Source organism: Bufo bufo, chromosome 1, assembly GCF_905171765.1.
Source record: "Bufo bufo chromosome 1, aBufBuf1.1, whole genome shotgun sequence".
NCBI lineage: Eukaryota > Metazoa > Chordata > Amphibia > Anura > Bufonidae > Bufo > Bufo bufo.
In genome coordinates this window covers 712,710,051-712,726,793 of record NC_053389.1, presented here as the reverse complement: position 1 = coordinate 712,726,793, position 16,743 = coordinate 712,710,051, and the positions used below count along the sequence as shown (strand labels likewise).

General features: G+C 45.7%; 2 protein-coding genes across 2 annotated transcripts in view; one reads left to right on the top strand and one right to left on the bottom strand.

Moving 5' to 3' along the window:
- The window catches only part of LOC120985996 (nucleoporin NUP35-like), a 30,413-nt gene extending 28,906 nt beyond the window's left edge, over positions 1-1,507 (bottom strand). The window contains exon 1 of the mRNA XM_040414259.1: positions 1,376-1,507. Coding sequence (XP_040270193.1) covers positions 1,376-1,403 — 28 coding nt within the window. The 5' untranslated portion in view covers positions 1,404-1,507. The remainder of the gene's footprint in view (positions 1-1,375) is intronic.
- A 75-nt stretch (positions 1,508-1,582) lies between these two features.
- SELENOS (selenoprotein S) lies at positions 1,583-16,135 on the top strand. Its single transcript, XM_040414261.1, has 6 exons — positions 1,583-1,739; positions 4,461-4,586; positions 6,939-7,045; positions 8,671-8,760; positions 12,546-12,627; positions 15,307-16,135. The coding sequence occupies exons 1-6, from the start codon at positions 1,661-1,663 to the stop codon at positions 15,384-15,386; spliced, it is 564 nt and encodes a 187-aa protein (XP_040270195.1). The 5' UTR covers positions 1,583-1,660; the 3' UTR covers positions 15,387-16,135.
- The last annotated feature ends 608 nt before the right edge of the window (positions 16,136-16,743 follow it).

The window sequence follows — 16,743 nt, the reverse complement described above, 5'->3', positions numbered from 1 at the left end:
AATCTGCATCCCCCGCCATTGTTTAAAGCTGCACTTAAATACATTGTCAGGACTGCTGTGCATGCGCACAGGAGTCCTCTCTATTATGTTAGCACAGCCCAGCAGTCCTGGCTGTGTATTTTGGTGCAGCTCTGAGCGCTGACAGCGGAGGAATGGGGCTGCTCATGTATTACTACGGATCATAGTCCAGAATCGTGGTGATAAATTTCCTTTAAAAAAAGAGGACACCAGGGAGATCAGCTGATCACCTTGATCCCGCACCCGACAAACATCTGATTCTTAATATTATATAGAATGTGGACACGGGCTGGGATCACAAAAGGAGGAGAGATACAGCACCCACAGACCAGTGGAGGAGCGCTGCACGCCCAGGTGGGAGCAGAGTTCAAACCAGTCCCCCAGAAGCAATCCAATGAGAGAGAAAGGCAGCACTCATGGTTGCAAACGATGAAACGTATAGTCTTTATTCCATATACGGCAATCCAGTAGATATTAGCCTTTTTCAAGCTTGCATGTGTTCAGGAGACCAGCCCCTTAAGTAACTTTCTAATATACTTTTGCTTTCACAATGTCCGCTTGCTGAACAGAACAGCTGGCACTCAATGATACAGCTGTATTTTGTACTTGTGAGAAGTACAATTTTGATGCCAAGTTTTCATCCATTGACCAAAAGCAGAGATCTTGAAAACAGAGGGAATAGAGCATCTGCCCAGAAACAACGTTGTGGTCCTCATCTACATCCACCCGATAAGTGTCCCTGACATCAGCAGAACAGTCAGTAGGTTCTTCAACCAGTACAATAGGTGGACACCACTGAGGGTCCTCACACACATTACTTTTTCCCAGTGTCAGTGGGGGGAGATTTGTCACAACTGGTGTAAAGTAGAACTGGCTGAGTTGCCCATAGCAACCAATCAGATTCCACCTTTTTTCAGAGCTCCTTTGGAAAGTGAAAGGTGGAATCTGATTGGCTGCTATGGGTAACTCAGCCGGTTCTACTTTACACCAGTTTGATAAATCTCCCCCAGTGTGCTCCGATGGTATCGATTGGTCACATGTGACACAGAAATTAACTGGATCCATCCATGTGATTCTGCAGACAGCACCTAGCTGCCCTGTGACTCATTTCCAGTCTGGTTTATAGATGGGTGTATATGGGCACTGCCAGGGTGCCATGTGCCAAACTGACACTGGGACAGGCGCAGCCCGGCGCTCAGGTCACCGAGGAGCAGCATTTGCCATTCACTTATAAGGATAATAAAAACAGAGGGGCTGTCATGTGCAGGACCATGTACAGAGTTGGCTAACTAGGAAGCGTTGCCGCACAACTCAAAGATTCCCGCCAGGTGGGAAACCAGGAAGAGGCTCTACTCACCCAGAGGCTCCATGGAGAAAGCCGACATGTCTCCAAGAGCAGCCCGGCCTCACACCATGCGTCTCCGGGAAAGTAACCCGCGGACACTTCCTCACAGTCTGCGGGCGTCACCCGCTCGTCCAATCACATGTCCGCCTGTCATCCTCACAGCGAGGCCTGGAAAGCAGCTTTCTCCCGGGCGCCTGGTTGTGACGTCAGACAGGGACACGTCATCCTGAGCTGTCATTGGCTGGAGCGGAAAAAACACACAGAAGAACCCGGACTTGCGGATTTGGCGCAGTCAGCATGGAGCTGGGGGACCGGGAGATCCCGGCTGCCAAGCCTGATATAGAAGTGGAGTGGAGCCAATTCCTCCAGGGGACAGGTCGGTACGGGGAGTGTAACCAGCATGGGTGTGGGCGACATAGCGGGGCGCATCCATCCCTGGATAGGGCGCTGCTCATAAAGCAATGTGCCTGATAGTAGAGGATAATGGTAACAGATGTGTGAGGACTAGCACAAGGTGACATCCTGAAGACCTCCAATGACAGCGCGCTCCATGGACATAGGAGTACATACAGTCATGGGTGCACCTAGCCTTTCTGCTGCCAAAACTGAAACGGCAACGCACCCCCAAATGCCAATTTCATAACCTAACCCCTTTGCCACAATGAAAGCGCTCATTGCCCATGGCCCTTCTGCGTCCCCCCTCTTGCCCCTATCTGGTGCTGCCTGAGGCGATCGCTTCACCTGGCCTCATTGGTGGTGCACCTAGGGTTGCCACCTTTTCTTAAAGCCGAAGCCAAACCTGAACAGAAGGGAGGGTGGGCGTGTCTGCCCTGGGCTAGCATCGCATCACTCCCAGCTGATCGCTGTGCCCGGGTCTAAGAAAGGCTTGTACCCGGGCACAGGATTACAAACCCGGACTGTCCGGGTCATTCCCGTACGGGTGGCAACCCTAGGTGCACCCCTGGTCATGGGAAACATGGGTCCTTTGTACCTATGACACTGGCTGACCTGTTACATGTGCGCTTGGCAGCTGAAGGCATCTGTTTTGGTCCCATGTTCATATGTGCTCACATTACTGAGAAAATATATGTTTTATTATATGCAAATGAACCTCTACTGAATGACTGCAAGGTGCCCAAGTGGCTACAAAACAAGCCTAATGTGTGACCACTGTGCATTATAGATGGCCAAACATCTCCACTTTAGTCTCATCTGTCCAATGAACATTGGGGGAAGATTTATCAAAAATGGTGTAAAGGAAAACTGTCTTAGTTCCCCCAGTCAGATTCCTCCTCCTATTTTTTTAGAGCCCCTTTGGAAAATGAAAGGTGGAATCTGATTGGCTGCTATGAGCCAGTTCTACTTTTCACCAGTTTTGATAAATCTCTCCCATTGTTCCAGAAGTCCTGTGGCTTGTTCAGATACAGCTTATTAACTACTTGTAACAATTCCCACAAGGAGATCCGTCGGATTCTGGCCAGTTCTCCAGAATGATCCCCCTCTTTGGATTTTTCTTCAGAATATGTGGTCTCCAGTATGTGGGACACACCCCGAGGACATCCAGAACCCGGATCGGTAAACATAGATGGAATGCGAATATGTCAAGCATAGTATCTCACCATACAGCTGTATTACATGACCGCAGATTCTGGTGCTTTACTATTTTACCCACAGATCACACACACAGGCAGAGGGCAATTAGGGCGCACACACACACACACACACACACACACACACACTTACTAAAAAAAAGTTACTAACTCCAATTATCTCTCTGCTTTTGTGGTTCACCTATATAATCCAATACATTTTACTGTATTTTTTGCCCTATAAGACGCACCTAGGTTTTAGAGGAGAAAAATAATGAAAATATAATACATCAGATCTCAGATCAGACCCCCAATCATCAGATCTCAGATCAGATCCCCAATGCTAATTAGACTGCAGCTCAGACCTCCAATCAGACCACAGTGTGCGGAGCCCTGCAGGAAAAGACCAGGAAGCGGTGAGTAAAGAGCCTGCATGGGGAGCGCTGCATTCACCGCTCCCTGGTCCTCCTGTAATCATGAGCCCTCATTAGTATTTGCCCCATAAGACACACTGATATTTTCCAGCTCATCCCTCATGACAGCACAACAGGAGGTTGTTCCTCTTTGACCTTCTTGGGACAGGAAACAGAGTGGTTAAAAGGTCCCTCCCACCTCCACCCACCAGTGTTCTTCTGGTCCCTACAGGGGATAGACGCAGAGAGGTTCCCTGCTCTAGGGTTGAAGAGCTGCTACAAGAACTTTTAGGTCCTAAGGCTGGGACTAGAACCGGGGGGTGTCCGGCCTCTCCTTGCTAACACCTCTCAGGGTAGAGGTCCCTTAGCATCCCAGAACCCACCTGGCGGAGTCCAAGCCTATAGGTGGGTTCTCTGATGGCCTGGGTTCGATCGTTGGGTTCATCCTCATCCTTCCTACCCTATAAGTGGCCCTGCCAGTACCTCTTATGTGGAGGTCCCCTGGCTTGCCCCTAACCCTGATGAAGTGGGCAATGCAGCTGGTGGTTACCTCACTATGGACAGCTACGGGTTCATGGAGCTTAGATCTGCTGTTCCTCAATGGAGTTCAGAAGGATCGCGCCTCAGTGCGCCTGAAACAGTCAGCAGCTGGAAGTATTGGTTGCATCATATGCTCAGGATCAGTGGTTTTACTAGTGCATCCATCCCCGCTTATCCGCTGCACATATTACCCATTTCCAGGCATTCATGGCTAACGTAATCTGATGTCACACTGGTGAATGCACTATTGACTGGGCAGCAGTAGGCATGGTCTCCCTGGTGCTATCACATAACAGGGAGAGGGCAGTAAGCAAAAAGAAGCATGCTGCCCCATACCAGCCCACAAAGAGACGCACTCTTTTGACCTTTCTTAGGATAATAGGGACTTGATCACCTTATGCTTTGCTGAGGTTTACATAGAATATGTTCACTACACATAATGTGAACACATCCCCTTACAGTTACAAATGTTACTGATGAGTGAGAAGAGGCCATGTATGTGGGTGGGTGAGTGGGGGGTGAAGCCATTTCTCATCATGTTCCTTCCTCCTGCAGTTGGCACAACATTGGCGAGCTATGGCTGGTTTATCCTGCTGGGCTGTATATTACTGTATATTGTGAAGCAGAGGTTCTCGGACAACTTCAGCTCTTTGCTGACATCTGCACCCAGATCCACAGAAGGTATTTGTTGCAGCTTTCCTCAAGAGTTTTTTTGTTTTCTTCAGAATGGCCTATGATTTGCTGAGACATCATATCACAATGTAGCTGTCCAGGATAAGTGGGATATTAGCTATATGGCATACTGATATACTAGAGTAATGGCCTTACTATAATATCCTCCCTTATATGCTTCTCTGTCCCCCGTTGTATTAAAAAATGGTGTAAAAAGAAACCAAAAAGCCATTCCATATGTGTCCAGGGAGACATCCATTTGGTCCCCCTCTTGTCTCCCTTCCAGTGTAAGAGCATGTAGGGGTAGTAATTTTGTTCAAGGGGCAGAGGTTAGGCTGTTTTATATCTAGCTAGGCTTCTTGCAACAGAAAATGTTCAATTTCAAGGAGTGTGTCAAGAGGGGCCGGTAAGGAATCAGTAAGTTGAGTATCACTTCTGAGCCTCCCTTTAAAATAACTTTACCGGCCAAACAACCCTTTTTAAAATGGTTTTCCAAAACTTTACTACTGATAACCTATCCTCAGTATCTGATCGGTGGGTTCGACACCCGGGACCCCTGTCGATCAGCTGTTTGAGAAGGCACCGGCGCTCCTGCCACAGGATTCTTCCTGCTCACTAAGCACAGCGCCGTACATTGTATAGTGGCTGTGCTTGGTATCGCACTCGGCCCCATTCACTTCTATGGGGCTAAGCTGCGCCTAGGTCATGTCACCGATGAACATGTCGTTACTGGCCTAGGAAAAACAGAGAAGCCTGCTAGCACCACTGCCTTCTCAAACAGCTGATCGGTGGGGGTCCCAGGTGTCGGACCTGTCCACCAATCCAGTATTTATTACCTATTCTAAGGATAGGTCACCAGTCTATATAGCCTGCATAACTACTTCATCTGTACAGCTGCCCATCTATTATATCCTTGGTTGCATGTAAAGGAACGTCTCATGTATTTAAATCTTTTTCATTAGTTGCATACAGATCTTTTTTTCTATGGTGTTTTTGCTGCGCATTTTAGTTAAAAAAATAAATAAATAAAAATACATCCAGACGCTAGCTGTAATTTTCATGCAACAATTGAGCACACGATTTTCAGAAAGGAAGTGCTCCTTCCCGACAATTGCCTGCTCGTAGAGGTGAAGCCTGTACAGTATGAAGGTGAGCAGTGGCTTCTGCTATCACTTGTCGTCATACAACTGCATGGAGTTTGTATGATCTCCCCGTGTTCGGTTGGGTTTCCTCCCACACTCCAAAGAGTGTGGGAGAAAACCCATTGTGAGCCCCATTGGGACAGCGAGTGATGCTAATGTCTGTAAAGTGCTGCGGAATATAGTAGCGCTATATAAATGCATCAAATAAATAAATAAATGCAGCTACTGAAAAGCAGTACAAATGTTTATATGTTTTCTTCACGTTTTTTCGGTCCATAGTGTTTTGTTTTTGTCTTCTTAATCACCGTGTGCTCTGGCATTCTCTGTAGGGAAAAAAAAGCCTGAAAAAAATGTCTGAATCTGTGTTTTTTTTTACCCAATTCTCTCTCCCCCCCCCCCCCTTCCCCCAAAATGTCACAAAAATTATAGGTGAAAGAGGGGGGCCAATTGCCAACATCCCCGCCCATCAGCTGTTTGAAGAGACCAGCATTGCAGCGGTGTGAACAGTGTATTTACAACTCCGCCATCCCATTTACTTCAATGGAACAGCTCCTTCCTAGTCAAGTGATCAGGAGAGAACCGTCCCATAGAGGTGAATGGGACGGCAGGGTTATAATTACACTGCTCACCGCTGCAGTTGTGATGGTGCGCTGGTAAACAATGAAGAGAAGGCAGCGCTCATACAAGTGCTGCAGTCTCTTCAAACAGCTGATTGGCGGGGGTCAGATATTGATGACCTATCCTGAGTATAGGTCATGAATATTACAAAAGTGGATAACCCATTTAAAGGGGTTGTCCAGTAATAAATGTGGCGCCTCTTATTATCCTTAGTGGCCAGTGTGAAAACTGCAGGGTTTTATGTTTTTGTTTCTTTTTAATATAAATATTGACATAGAAAATGAAAAATCACCAAAAATCCTTTGAGAATATGTTTAACATAAATTCATGATTTAAACAATAGGTCATTATCTGATGACTCATTCCCTTTAAGTGTAAGGCAATATTTGGCTCTTTTATCTTTAATATGTGATTTCTTTCCTTTTATTCCATATCAGATAAAGTTTTTTTTTTGTTTTTTTTTGCACATGCAGAGTATAATGATCTAAAGCCATTGTAATGATAAGCATATTAGCACTGCAGCAATGCAAACGTGTGATCCTTTGTGCAGAATGAGTCTGGTCACCTTTAGGGTGTTACTCGTAAATGTTTTTCTTTATAGACCCAGATGACGTAGTTAGAAGACAGGAAGCAGTGGCTGCAGCCAGGCTGAGGATGCAGGAGGAGCTCAACGCTCAGGCCGAGAGGTTTAAAGAGAAGCAGAGACAGGTGAGTAGAGGTTATTGTCTTATGCTTAAAGGGGTTGTCCAGCCTTTGGGTCTTCTTTAGCTGTCCCCAGTGGCATGTGTGCCAGTTGAAAAACAAATCATACCCCTCTGCTTCTCACCGCTCTGTGCCAGCTTCCTGTCTCCGTTCATCAATCATCCAGACCCCAGCCTGTATACCTCCAGACGAACAGGGTCCTATGCGCTGCTGCAGCCATGACATGTCCCCAAGTGGCAAGTGGGGACACGTCACCACTGAGGCCAGTCATTGGCTGTAGCTGTGCACGTGACTTTTTCCTAATATTTGCTCCACGCTGTCACACCCTGGGGTTCTCTTATTGTCTTTTGGGGTTTCTCTGAAGAAGTTTGCTTATACTTTAGTAAATAAGCACATACTGTATGAGGGGAGATGTCTTGCCAGGGTTCCTCACCCAGCGTCACAATAGTCATGTTGGTTTACCCAATACAAATACTGACATGGTGGTCCTGGCAGCATCCTCTCCTGCTCATAGCAGCCTGGCTTGTGGGAATCTGACCATAGCAGAGCACGATGCCAGATATAATACATATCTCTGCGTGAATCATGGGAAGCAGAAGAGGTCAGAGCACAAACTGCAAGCAAATTTCGTAGCATTTGTGCCCAGTGTGAACCGATGTTCTCTATAAGCCTTTAGCGAGTGAACGATGGGGTCCTGGGTGCTGCTCTCACTTACAGAACTTCGTCAGATAACCTAAGAATTAGCAGCCAGATCTACAGGGACACCTAGCATCCAGTCAGATGGTATTCATCAGCACCCAGGTCTAGTGCAGCCAAAGTTATTGTCCCTGGTAGACTAAGGCTCCTTGCAGACGAGCGTGTCCGGATGCGTTCAGTGAAAACTGCGCGATTTCGCAAACAAAGCCATTCAGTTTTGCAATCGCGTTCAGTTTTTATCGCACAGGTGCAATGCGATTTACTGCGTTTTTCACTTGCGTGATAAAAAACAATGTTTACAAACAACATCTCTTAGCAACCATCCGTGAAATTGCATCCGCACTTGCTTGCGGATGCGATTTTCACGTGGCCCCATTCACTTCTATGGGGCCAGCGCTGCTTGAAAATCGCAGAATATAGGGCATGCTGCGTTTTTGTTTTTTTTACTCAACGCAAAAGTGATGCGTGAATGGGTCCGGATTCCTTGCCGGCACAATGCGTTCGCATCACGCATTGCACCCGCGTGGTGGATAAATGTCAATACTTCTATGGAAGCATAGACTTCTATTATGACGGAATGGCTCCTTTAGGCTTCCCTGGTGCATGCCATCATAGAATTGCGTTATGGTTCGTGGTAGGGGAATCCATAACGGAATTCTTAGATAACCCCAACTTTGGATGCCAAACTTAAAACACAAGATTGCTCAACACTACTTGGGTGTAAGAATAACTTCCATTGGTGCTCCTTTTGCCATACCCCAAAGGTCATAATAGAATATGTATGTGGATCGCAGGCAGTGCGCCACTTTTTTGACACAAGTGCAGAACTGCTGGTGCATGCGTCCTCCTAAAACCTGAATGTGAAAACAGGAATATGTAACAGTCATCATATAGTCTACCTCTCTAACCACCTCACTGTGTGTGCCGCATTTTAGCTGGAAGAAGAGAAAAGGCGTCAGAAGATTGAGAGCTGGGAGAGTATGAAGGAAGGGAAAAGTTACAAGGCGACCACTCGCCTAAGTCAGGTAAGACTGGACACAACTTGGCTAGCTTCTCCATAGTGTATAGCTTCTCAGCGGTGGCCTGAGAATCCTAAGACATGAGGTCAATGTCTGACACTGATGTCCTAATGTTGGCCACAAATTGGTCAGGTTCTTTTGTCCGTGAGACTAGTTACTGCAGACAATCCACTGAATCTTTGTTCCTACATTGTTTCTGGCAATAATCTGATATAACGTGAACATTCGCCATTTGGCCTGCATCTGGGGAAGTAGAAAGAAAGAAAAGATTTTTGTTTTTTAAAGCAAGTGGACACAGCTGCAGTTGTTCAACCAAAGGATCCACAATTGGGGCCCTTGCACACGACCATATGCCCTCCGAGACATACGGTCTGTGAGCGGGCCATATGTCCCAGAGCGGCATTGATCGTGCGCACGGGGGTACACAGCATCATAGATTATGATGCTGTGCACGTCGGGCCACCCGCGGGGCTATTATCCTGCACTCATATGATCTTATGAGTGTGGGACATAGCCCCGCGGGCGGCCCGACATGTACAGTATCATTGTAACCTATGATGCTGTGCGCTCCCGTGCACACAATCAATGCCGCTCATGGACCGTATGTATCGGAGGGCATACGGTCGTTTGCACGGGCCTTTAGCCTGATATTTAACTTTTGGTTTGCTTTCTGTCAGCTAGTCATGCGCTTAGATGTCAGCTGGAAATTCACTGTTAACCTCTTTCTAACATGGTAATTTTCTGTTTTTGCAGGGTTTTTTTTTTTTTTTTTTTTTTTTTCCTCCCTACCTTCATAGAGCCATAACTTTTTTATTTTTCTGTTCACATGGCTGTATAAGGGCTTGTTTTTTTGTGAGACAAGTTGCACTTTGTAATGGCTCTATTTTATACTGCATGTGATGTAGTGGGAAACTTTCAAATGTGGTGGAATAGGGGGAAAAAATGCAATTTTACCACAGTTTTGTGGGTTGCTTTTTTACATTGATTCTCTGGATCAGTATGATTACAACAATACTACATTTTATATAATTTTTCTTGTGTTCTAAAACTGAATTTTTTTTTATTGTGTATGGGCTCTGCTGGGAGATCTTTACGAACTTGCAGCAAATATCGCGAGACTTGGTTAATCTCGCGTCTGACGTGACACAGTTCATTCACATAAATTACAGTGTCAAAATCCGAAGATGAACTCTGCTTCGTTAATGAGACAGGAAGTAGAGTTCAGCATCGGATTTTGACTCTGTAATTTATGCGAATAAACAAAGTGTCACATCATAGACTCGAGACGAAAAAAGTCTCGCGATATTTGCCGCAAGTTCACAAAGACCTCCGGTAGCACGGAGGCTATATTGTTAACTAAGTTTACAAACTAATCTGGTTCGGATACAAAAATCTAAACCCGATTCGCTCAACACTAATTGCAATATAAAAAGATTGGTATATTCCAGGGATGCTCAACTTGCGGCCCTACAGCTGTTGTAAAACTACAACTCCCACCATGCCCTTCTGTAGGCTGATAGCTGTTGGCTGTCCAGGAATGATGGGAGTTGTAGTTTTGAAACAGCTGGAGGGCCGCAGGTTGAGCATGCCTGGTATATTCTTATACAGGGCTGCCACCTGCAGGCCTGAATTGGAATACACCAGTAATAAACCTAGAAGCCTAGTACAGGTTCTGTCTTGTTATTTCAACGGAACACCTTCCCCGATCTCAGCCAGGGAGAGGCGATCCTGCTTGAAAAGCGCGTGCTTCTGTGTTTTTTTTTGTTTTTTCAATGCTGTGGTTATGTGAGGGGTTAAATGTCTGTGATCGGCATTACCCCTGGGTGTCTTCTCTGTGTACCTGTACAGCAGATGTCGGGAAGGGGTTAAACCAGGCACAGTGCCTTGTAGGACTAGCTCAGTTAAATGTGATGACGTATCACTTAGAAATCCGTTGTTTCATTCCAGTGGAAAAGTTCTGTTAATCCATGTGCCCAAGCCACTCTGTGCACCCTTGCTCATCCTGCTGCCTCTGCCAGCCACTCCGGTGCCATGTCACCTGACCTGTCAATCAAGAAGGAGATGGAGGGACTGGCAGAGGAAGCAGGAGAACCATGGTGCACAGAGTGGCTTGGGCCCACCCTCAGTGCACTTAACTTCTCATTTACATCTAAGTAATTTTTCTCCAGAGTGAGGCTACAGATCGCTAATTAAAAGTTATCATTAAATTCAGCTGTTTGCCGTGCTGCGGCCGCATCTCCTGCCCGTCCCCATTATAGTGAATGGGGCTGGGCTGGATTTCCGTCAGCACACGGGGGTACACTGTAGAACGGATCCGGCAATCTGTTCCCCTGCTGGACAAGCCTAACGCTAGTGGGAAAGAAGCCTTAGGCCTCTTTCACACTTGCGTTGTTGGGATCCGGCGTGCACTTCCGTTGCCGGAGGTGCCCGCCGGATCCGGAAAAACGCAAGTGTACTGAAAGCATTTGAAGACGGAGCAGTCTTCAAAATGCGTTCAGTGTTACTATGGCACCCAGGACGCTATTAAAGTCCTGGTTGCCATGCGGGGAGCGGGGGAGCAGTATACTTACAGTCCGTGCGGCTCCCGGGGCGCTCCAGAATGACGTCAGAGCGCCCCATGCGCATGGATGACGTGCCATGTGATCACATGATCCATGCGCTTGGGGCGCCCTGACGTCACTCTGGAGCGCCCGGGGAGCCGCACGGACGGTAAGTATGCTGCTCCCCCGCTCCCCGCTACACTTTACCATGGCTGCCAGGACTTTAGCGTCCCGGCAGCCATGGTAACCACTCTGAAAAAGCTAAATGTCGGGTCCGGCAATGCGCCGAAACGACGTTTAGCTTAAGGCCGGATCAATGCCTTTCAATGAGCATTAATTCCGGATCCGGCCTTGCGGCAAGTGTTCAGGATTTTTGGCCGGAGCAAAAAGCGCAGCATGCTGCGGTATTTTCTCCGGCCAAAAAACGTTCCGGTCCGGAACTGAAGACATCCTGATGCATCCTGAACGGATTTCTCTCCATTCAGAATGCATTAGGATAAAACTGATCAGGATTCTTCCGGCATAGAGCCCCGACGACGGAACTCTATGCCGGAAGACAAGAACGCAAGTGTGAAAGAGCCCTTGGTAAATGGCATGCACACGGGATTATATGAATCCTGCATGCTGGTCGCTTTGTGTGTAAATGACCATTGATGTTTTTTTTTCTTTTATGTGGAGATTAAGGCCCCCTTCACACGGGCGTCGCAGTTGAGGGCTGGGTGCATTGCGGGAAACCCGCGCGCGTAGACACACAATTGCAGTCAGTTTTGTCTGCGATTGCGTTACGATGTTCAGTTTTTTTTCCGCGCGAGTGCAATGTGTTTTGCACGCGCGTGAATAAAAACTGGATGTGGTACCCAGAACCGAACCCGGCCTTCTTCACTAAAGTTCGGGTTTGGTGTTCTATAGATTTTATTATTTTCCATTATAACATGGTTATAAGGGAAAATAATAGCATTCTGAATACAGAATGCTTACTAAAATGGTCATTACATAACTCATCCCATCCACTTGATCGCGCAGCCAGCATCGTCTTCTTCTTCTTCAAGGACCTTTGACGCAGCCCCATTCATTTCTGTGGGGCCCGCGTTAGGTGAAAAATGCAGAATATAAAACTTGCTGCGATTTTTCACGCAACGCATAAGTGATTCATGAAAATCACCGCTCATCTGCACAGCCCCATTGAAGTGAAAGGGGCCTTATCCTTTCTTTTCTTGTACTGTTAGCAGCTTTCTTTTTATTCATTTGCAGCCTCAGGAGCCAGCTCCCAGCACATCCACATCATCAGCTGCTCCAAAGCCAAAACCAGATCGGAGACCTCTCAGGGGTGGAGGTCAGTATGTATCAAGCGGGGAGACAGAGATGTGGTAGAAAATGGGTCAGGGGTTTAAAAGAAACCAGACAACCCTCATGAAAGCATTCTCTCGATTTATGCTAATATGTACTTTGTATTTCAATAAAAAGATATTGAACCATAAAATAAACCAGACGTTGTTATTTTACATTGCTAAGCAAGTGAACTATGTAATGCATGTGTATATAGTGTAAATGCCTCCAGTAATAATACTGGGGGATAATAATGCTAGTATTTAATATATCTTATTAGAGAAAAATGCCCCATTCTCCACTGATCAGGCACACTCCCTTCTATCCCGCCCCTCTGATTTTAGCCTTACTGAGGGATCAGGTTACAAGGAGCCTATAAAACTCTAGGGGGGAGCAACTGCAGAGTGCGAGAGTGAAGCATACATACACACAGAGACCTTACCTTTTGGTTTTAGTAGGTTTTCTATCTCATCCACTTCTGGACATTGCTAAGTAATGCAGTATTATGTTCTTCATCCTGCTGCTGCTTATAGTAAGTGTTTACTGAATCACTACAGTGCTGGATTCACAGCTACACTGCTCAATACTGCTGTATTATGTCCTCCATGCAGCTGCTTATACTTACAGTCAGGCCCATAAATATTGGGACATCGACACAATTGTAACATTTTTGGCTCTATACACCACCGCAATGGATTTGAAATGAAACAAACAAGATGTGCTTTAACTGCTGACCGCCAGCTTTAATTTGAGGGTATTTACATCCAAATCAGGTGAACGGTGTAGGAATTACAACACTTTGCATATGTGCCTCCCACTTGTTAAGGGACCAAAAGTAATGGGACATAATAATAATCATAAATCAAACCTTAACTTTTTAATACTTGGTTGCAAATCCTTTGCAGTCAATTACAGCCTGAAGTCTGGAACGCATAGACATCACCAGACGCTGGGTTTCATCCCTGGTGATGCTCTGCCAGGCCTCTACTGCAACTGTCTTCAGTTCCTGCTTGTTCTTGGGGCATTTTCCCTTCAGTTTTGTCTTCAGCAAGTGAAATGCATGCTCAATCGGATTCAGGTCAGGTGATTGACTTGGCCATTGCATAACATTCCACGTCTTTCCCTTAGAAAACTCTTTGGTTGCTTTTGCAGTATGCTTTGGGTCATTGTCTATCTGCACTGTGAAGCGCCGTCCAATGAGTCCTGAAGCTGTTGGCTGAATATGAGCAGATAATATTGCCCGAAACACTTCAGAATTCATCCTGCTGCTTTTGTCAGCAGTCACATCATCAATAAATACAAGAGAACCAGTTCCATTGGCAGCCATACATGCCCACGCCATGACACTACCACCACCATGCTTCACTGATGAGGTGGTATGCTTAGGATAATGAGCAGTTCCTTTCCTTTTCCATACTCTTCTCTTACCATTACTCTGGTACAAGTTGATCTTGGTCTCATCTGTCCATAGGATGTTGTTTCAGAACTGTGAACGCTTTTTTAGATGTCGTTTGGCAAACTCTAATCTGGCCTTCCTGTTTTTGAGGCTCACCAATGGTTTACATCTTGTGGTGAACCCTCTGTATTCACTCTGGTGAAGTCTTCTCTTGATTGTTGACTTTGACACACATAAACCTACCTCCTGGAGAGTGTTCTTGATCTGGCCAACTGTTGTGAAGGGTGTTTTCTTCACCAGGGAAAGAATTCTTCGGTCATCCACCACAGTTGTTTTCCGTGGTATTCTGGGTCTTTTGGTTTTGCTGAGCTCACTGGTGTGTTCCTTCTTTTTAAGAATGTTCCAAACAGTTGTTTTGGCCACGCCTAATGTTTTTGCTATCTCTCTGATTGGTTTGTTTTGTTTTTTCAGCCTAATGATGGCTTGCTTCACTGATAGTGACAGCTGTTTGGTTCTCATCTTGAGAGTTGACAGCAACAGATTCCAAATGCAAATAGCACACTTGAAATGAACTCTGGACCTTTTATCTGCTCATTGTAATTGGGATAATGAGGGAATAACACACACACCTGGCCATGGAACAGCTGAGAATCCAATTGTCCCATTACTTTTGGTCCCTTAACAAGTGGGAGGCTCATATGCAAACTGTTGTAATTCCTACACTGTTCACCTGATTTGGATGTAAATACCCTCAAATTAAAGCTGACAGTCTGCAGTTAAAGCACATCTTGTTTGTTTCATTTCAAATCCATTGTGGTGGTGTATAGAGCCAAATATGTTAGTATTGTGTCGATGTCCCAATATTTATGGACCTGACTGTATAAGCTGTCCTGTTTCATCTGTGTGATCTGTATGAGAGATGTCATGGCAGCTAGACTCCTGCTTCCTCTCCATAGTTGTCTATAGGCACGTGTAGCCTGATTTTTCAATGAAGCTGAGTTGTCCCCGCTGATCCTCTGGCTGTACCCATGGCTCTGTATACACAAGGCCGAGCTTTTTACTGTAACACACAGTACATAGGGATATTTTGCACTAACAGGGTTTTATTTAGAAATCCACATGTCATACTCATATTGTCCTGCAGAGGGCACACAAGAACTGTCCTCTTACAGAACAGAGCTTTCTGAACAGGAAACTAGTTACTTACCATGACTCTGCATATATAACCATGCCAACATGCAACATGGTTTTTTTTATGTTTATCTCTTTTTTTTTTTTTTTTTTTATTAGGTTATAACCCTCTAACCGGTAACGGAGGAGGTACATGTGCCTGGAGACCTGGAAGAAGAGGGCCCTCGGCAGGGGGATGAGGTTAAAGCACCTTGCTGGTGTTATTTCTTTGAAAAATATCAGCAAGGATAAGGGACTGGACCGCCAGCAAACAAAGCGTCTTCTTCTGCCCCTAAGGGAATCTAGATTGTATCCCTTATCTGGAGTTTAAATGGAGCATACAGTGAATTAATTGTCCCTTTCAGCGTCTATGTTTAGTGTGACGCCTGCATTTGGAGGGGCATGTTTCATGTCCAGAAGATCTGGTGACCTATCGATTTAACAGAAAATGTTGTAGATTTCTTCTGGGTCACTGCAGTGTGACGCTATCAATGATGTTTTCCTTAGAAATGGTGTTAAGCCAATAAGGATGACTGATGTGATGTTGCGGTCAGCTCTATATATGTCTTTTCATTGTCACATATTCAGTACGTGAATTAATAGATATTTTGCACCTTCAACTACACGTGTTGATATCCAGAAGGAAGTGGAGATTAAAGGGCTTTTCCAGGCTCCTGATAATAATGACCTATTCTCCGGATAGTTATCAGTATCTGATCAGTGCAGATCTGACAGCATGCAACTCCGCCGATCAGCTGTTCCCTGCAGCCTCTGATGCAGGAACTAGCAACAGAAAACATAGCTCCTTTCAAAGTGGAGTGGTTGTGCTGAGTTCCCATTAATGTGAGTAGGAACCGAACTGCAGTAACCAGACACGGCCTCTACACTTTGGAAGGAGCTGTTCTTCCAGCTCTGTTTAACCCCCTAACAGATTTGCACGAACTGTGTTCATGTTTTGAGAAAAATACCTTTAGCCCGAGCACAGCTCTGGCAGCTGGGTTTAGGGGTACAGTTGCTTTAACCCTTCATATCTCGGGCTGTGTAGAAGATAGAGATATGGTCCTGTTCTTTGAAAGCTGGCAAGTTAAGCTGTAAAACAAGAATCGCAGCATTAGCTCCTCTACATTGGGAGATATAGTCTTTAGAAATCATGTTGGGAGTGATAGAAGCTGAAAGTGAAAGGAAGTGAATAGATGAATAAAAGTTATATCTCCCTACCTGGTCTTGTTTTGAAGCTTAGATTGTCAGTTTTCAAACACGACCAGGACGTATATTTAGCTGCTACATAGCCCGAAATAGGTTTAAAAGAACCCACCTCCCTTCAGCTGGCTGTGATCTCAGCTTGCCTGGAGGAGGGGCGCAGAGATGACAACCTGCAGTAAAATAGTAAAAAAACATTCCCCCAAATATGAACTTCTGTGCATGCTACGTATCCCCCTCTCTTCCATCAATCAATAAACATACTTTACTCATTGAGAATAAGAGCACTTGCCTATCTAATAGCCTCTCTGTGCCACATTAGGACATTTATTGAAGCTATGACCCAGACTTTTACCA

Excerpts from the sequence above, each read along its gene's own strand:
- SELENOS (XM_040414261.1), top strand. The coding sequence starts at position 1,661 with ATGGAGCTGGGGGACCGGGAGATCCCGGCTGCCAAGCCTGATATAGAA. Across the intron at positions 1,740-4,460 it reads CCAATTCCTCCAGGGGACAG|TTGGCACAACATTGGCGAGC; the intron begins GTCGGTACGGGG and ends TTCCTCCTGCAG. Across the intron at positions 12,628-15,306 it reads GAGACCTCTCAGGGGTGGAG|GTTATAACCCTCTAACCGGT; the intron begins GTCAGTATGTAT and ends TTTTTTTATTAG.